Source organism: Centruroides sculpturatus, unplaced genomic scaffold (genome assembly GCF_000671375.1).
Source record: "Centruroides sculpturatus isolate CEXI.00-Female unplaced genomic scaffold, Cexi_2.0 scaffold278, whole genome shotgun sequence".
NCBI classification, from domain to species: domain Eukaryota; kingdom Metazoa; phylum Arthropoda; class Arachnida; order Scorpiones; family Buthidae; genus Centruroides; species Centruroides sculpturatus.
Window position 1 is genome coordinate 732619 of NW_019384546.1, and position 3702 is coordinate 736320.

At 35.8% G+C, this 3702-nt stretch overlaps 1 protein-coding gene across 1 annotated transcript in view; it reads right to left on the reverse strand.

The window, feature by feature from the left end:
* Positions 1 to 1456: 1456 nt before the first annotated feature.
* The window catches only part of LOC111623523 (probable helicase senataxin), a 10559-nt gene continuing 8313 nt past the window's right edge, over positions 1457 to 3702 (reverse strand). The window contains exons 2-3 of the mRNA XM_023366124.1: positions 1975 to 2227; positions 1457 to 1932 (exon numbers count right to left, since the gene is read on the reverse strand). Of these exons, the coding sequence (XP_023221892.1) occupies positions 1474 to 1932; positions 1975 to 2227 (712 nt within the window). The 3' untranslated portion in view covers positions 1457 to 1473. The remainder of the gene's footprint in view (positions 1933 to 1974; positions 2228 to 3702) is intronic.

The window sequence follows — 3702 nt, forward strand, 5'->3', positions numbered from 1 at the left end:
AATTTGTTATTGCATATTGGTTCGATTATAGAACGATTGTAAACGTTCCAGAAAATTGATCAAATTGAAGATAGTTCGTTTGATTCTCGGCAATTCTCTTCAGCGGTAGGTGTTATATGACAATTACTATGGTTATTGAAATATTGAATGTAAATGGGATTTGCTTGCAAAACCTCCGCGGACGAAGTTGCGGGTAACAGCTAGTAATACATATTTTTATTCTTAAAACTATTCTAAGCATTATATGTGTAATAAATGGCATAAAATTGATATTCATATGCATGATTATATTTACTATGGTATAAAAAGTGTAAGGTATAAAGGTATAAGGTAAAAGGTATAAGCAAAAATTATGCTAGTATGTTCCGTGCGAGACGAGGACCCGAAGAATTTCAAAAATCTTCCGAAGATTACGACTACTTAATGCATTTGTATCGACTGTTATCACGTCCATCAACCAAAGGTGATATCGGCAAGGTAACACCCGAAATAGCGACGAAAATAATGACGGCAGCCAATTACCCATCAAAGACACAAACGGATTGGCTTAAACTCGAATTGGAAAGGAAGAGAGATAAAAAATGGAAAGAATTACAAGAACTCGAGAAACGAAGCGTGGACGAGTTGGTGGTGTCAACTAAATCTAATATCGGAATAGACGTTGTTACACCTAAATCGGAATTATTGCCTACCCGAATTGTACATGGCTTTCTAATTATTTCTATTATAATAGTTTGCGCAATATTCGTCCAACTGTGTAAAAGATTCTCCTCCTAACCGATTTCTTCGCCGAGTCCAATCGGAAAGTCTATTGCACGGAAACCGACACCGTCAGAATCGGCGAAAACGACTTTAATATTACACGAGACCCGAAAAGAAAGTATCTTAAGAAGTTTGTCGTCATTTCATTTACAAAATATTTCGTTGTTGGTGAAAGTTCAACGAATGATCCAAGATTTAAACGAAGAAGAAATCGAACTGTTGACCACCTTCCTTACCTCTGACTATAACCTGAATCCACGAATGATTTTTAATAATCGATAAGGATTCGTTAAAAATTTGGAGACTTGTAAAGAAACTAATTCTGAAGACTTATTCCAAAATTGTTTGCGAGAATATTCTCCTCGACTTGATATTATGGAAAACCAAATGACCCGCAATGGCATCGTTAGTGGACTGAGTTTTTATTCAATTGTATTGAATCTTTTTCAATATATGTACAGTACCATAACATATCTGTGAATATAATATATTGCAACTTATTTTAAATTAATATATCTGTATAAAATAATATAAAAAATTATTTAAATTGGAATACAAACGTAATAATTTTAGCAATAAAATAATGAATGAGTAGAATAATATAAAAAGATTTTATTCGTAATAAGGATACACAATTTTATTAATTCTTTTAAAATTCATAAAAATTAGCGAAGTTTTGTATAGTTTTTATTAAACGGCCGAGAAAAGAATCTATTTCTTGGTTTTGATAATTTCGCACGCAAAATAACCGTAAGAAGAAGGAAGTCGAAATAAAATTTGCCTCCTTTTAGCATCTTCAATTAATCCGTCCCAAAAATGGTACTCGCTCATAATACTAAAATATCCGCATAAAATCAACGAAGATTTAGCTCGTGTCAGTAATGTATTTAGAATTTTATAATTCGCTTCATCGTTCGGAGCAGAATACAAAACGATAGCGACATCAAATATTGGACAGTCGCGTAAACCTTCACAAGAATACAATGAAATGACCTGACTATATTTAATTTTATCCATTAAGATATCTCTTATTGTATCTCTCTGATATCTATAGTTGGTAAACACGCCTACAGTTTTGTCTTCGGGAATTATTTTTGAAAGGCCTTCCCATAATTCGACAATAAATTTCATCTCCGGGGTCGAACTATCTTGGCTTTTCACGTCGATCAGATCCAAGACACATTAAGGAAGAATCTCAAGTTCGTTCGAAACATTGGCAGATTTCAAATTATTACAGTAAAAATAGGAAGAAGGAAAACGAATTATATCGGGATGAATGAGATTGTGACCGTAGGGTCGGTGTCTGTTTGACACCTCGTCAGGAGACCTGTATCTGACACTACCGAGTCTCGCAGGACTCGGAAATTGCGACGTTACGTCACGCGAGCGGTAGCAGGTGAGCGATTGGATTCGGAGTAGAGGTGAGGAGAGAGACGAGGAGTGACTCACTCGGATTCCATATTTTCTAACAAATAACAATTTTAATAAGAACCAAAGACAATACAGAGATATCGGGTATATTATCGGGCTTAACTATACTAGGCCGTTGAGAGAGAGAGTTTACAACCGAATCGCGTGTTGATAAATACCTTTCTTCTAAGTCGCAGATCTGTAGTATGATGACACTGTTGACGCCGATGAAATGTTCGCTCAAAATAGTTCTGGGTCTTGTCCGTTAATAGGAGCACTACGATGTGACGGCACGGAATTGGGGATGATATCTTTAAAAAGGCACGATCTTTGTCACGGGTTGAATTCTGGATTCTTGGTCACGGTATTAATCCTTGAGGACGACTTTGGTGGAAGGACGTTGGAAGACGACTAACTTCGGGTGTTTTTTCCGTTTTCTCTTGTTATTCCTTTTGGGTTTTTTCCACGAGGTCAGGTGGTTGTTGTTAATGCTCTTGCGTCCAATATGGGCACTCTATCGAAAGTTCCGGGTGACACATCGCTGGCTAGCTGGATCCTCCTCAACAAGGAACCAACTCCGTGGGAAATAATTTTTATGGCTTTTAGCCTAACGCTCGATTTTATATGATGAAATGTTTTAATAATTAAAATTTAAAATAACACTTTATTAAGGGTCTATTCGTCCCTCACATCACCCCGGCCTTTCCAAAATCGGGCTTGTTCTGAGTGAGCAAGATCGATTTTAATGAGTTAAAGTTCCAATGGAAGGTAGAGGATGTAGGGTACTTTCTCGAGGTTCTTGAGATCTCCGATGAAATCAGGCTTAAGAAAATGATAAGGACCCGTCTTGTGAACACATAATATTTAAGAGTCTCTCTCTCTCTGAGTGAACAATACTAACATGAATTATTTCCGACATTGATATGATTATTTTTTATGATATGGTTATCATTCTAATTAATTATTTCCGACAATATATTTTTCTCTATAACGCGGTACAATTGCTTCTCATTAATTTTTCCTACAATTCCTTTTTTTTTTTATTCAGCCTTTAAATTTTACGATCTGCTCTCTTTCTCGGAGATAATACAAAATGGGTATCCTAAAGTAACTAGGAATAAACAAGGATAACTTACAATCGCGTACAAGATTCGAAGACTCGTAATGTTTACAGCTAAATGGTTCTTTGCTCTCTCTCTCTTTTATTATTATTATCAAATCAACAAGTAACCCAATTTGAATGAGACTGTGTTTTAAGACACAAGGGGTGGATTTTCAATTTGTGAGATCAACGAATGAATGGATCAAGACATGTTCATTGTGTACAATTCTAGGTAGCACTGGTCTAGGGAAGGCACTACTACCAGAAGACTGGAGTGTGGATTCTCCTGAGTTATTGGAGATAGAGAAGATTGACTCATAAACAGTATGTTCCTGATGGATTAGAGGGCATCTGCAGCTGAACTTCAAGCAGCAGTGGCACTAATCAGAAATAAATAATAATAATTTTATATATCATTATTTAACTAT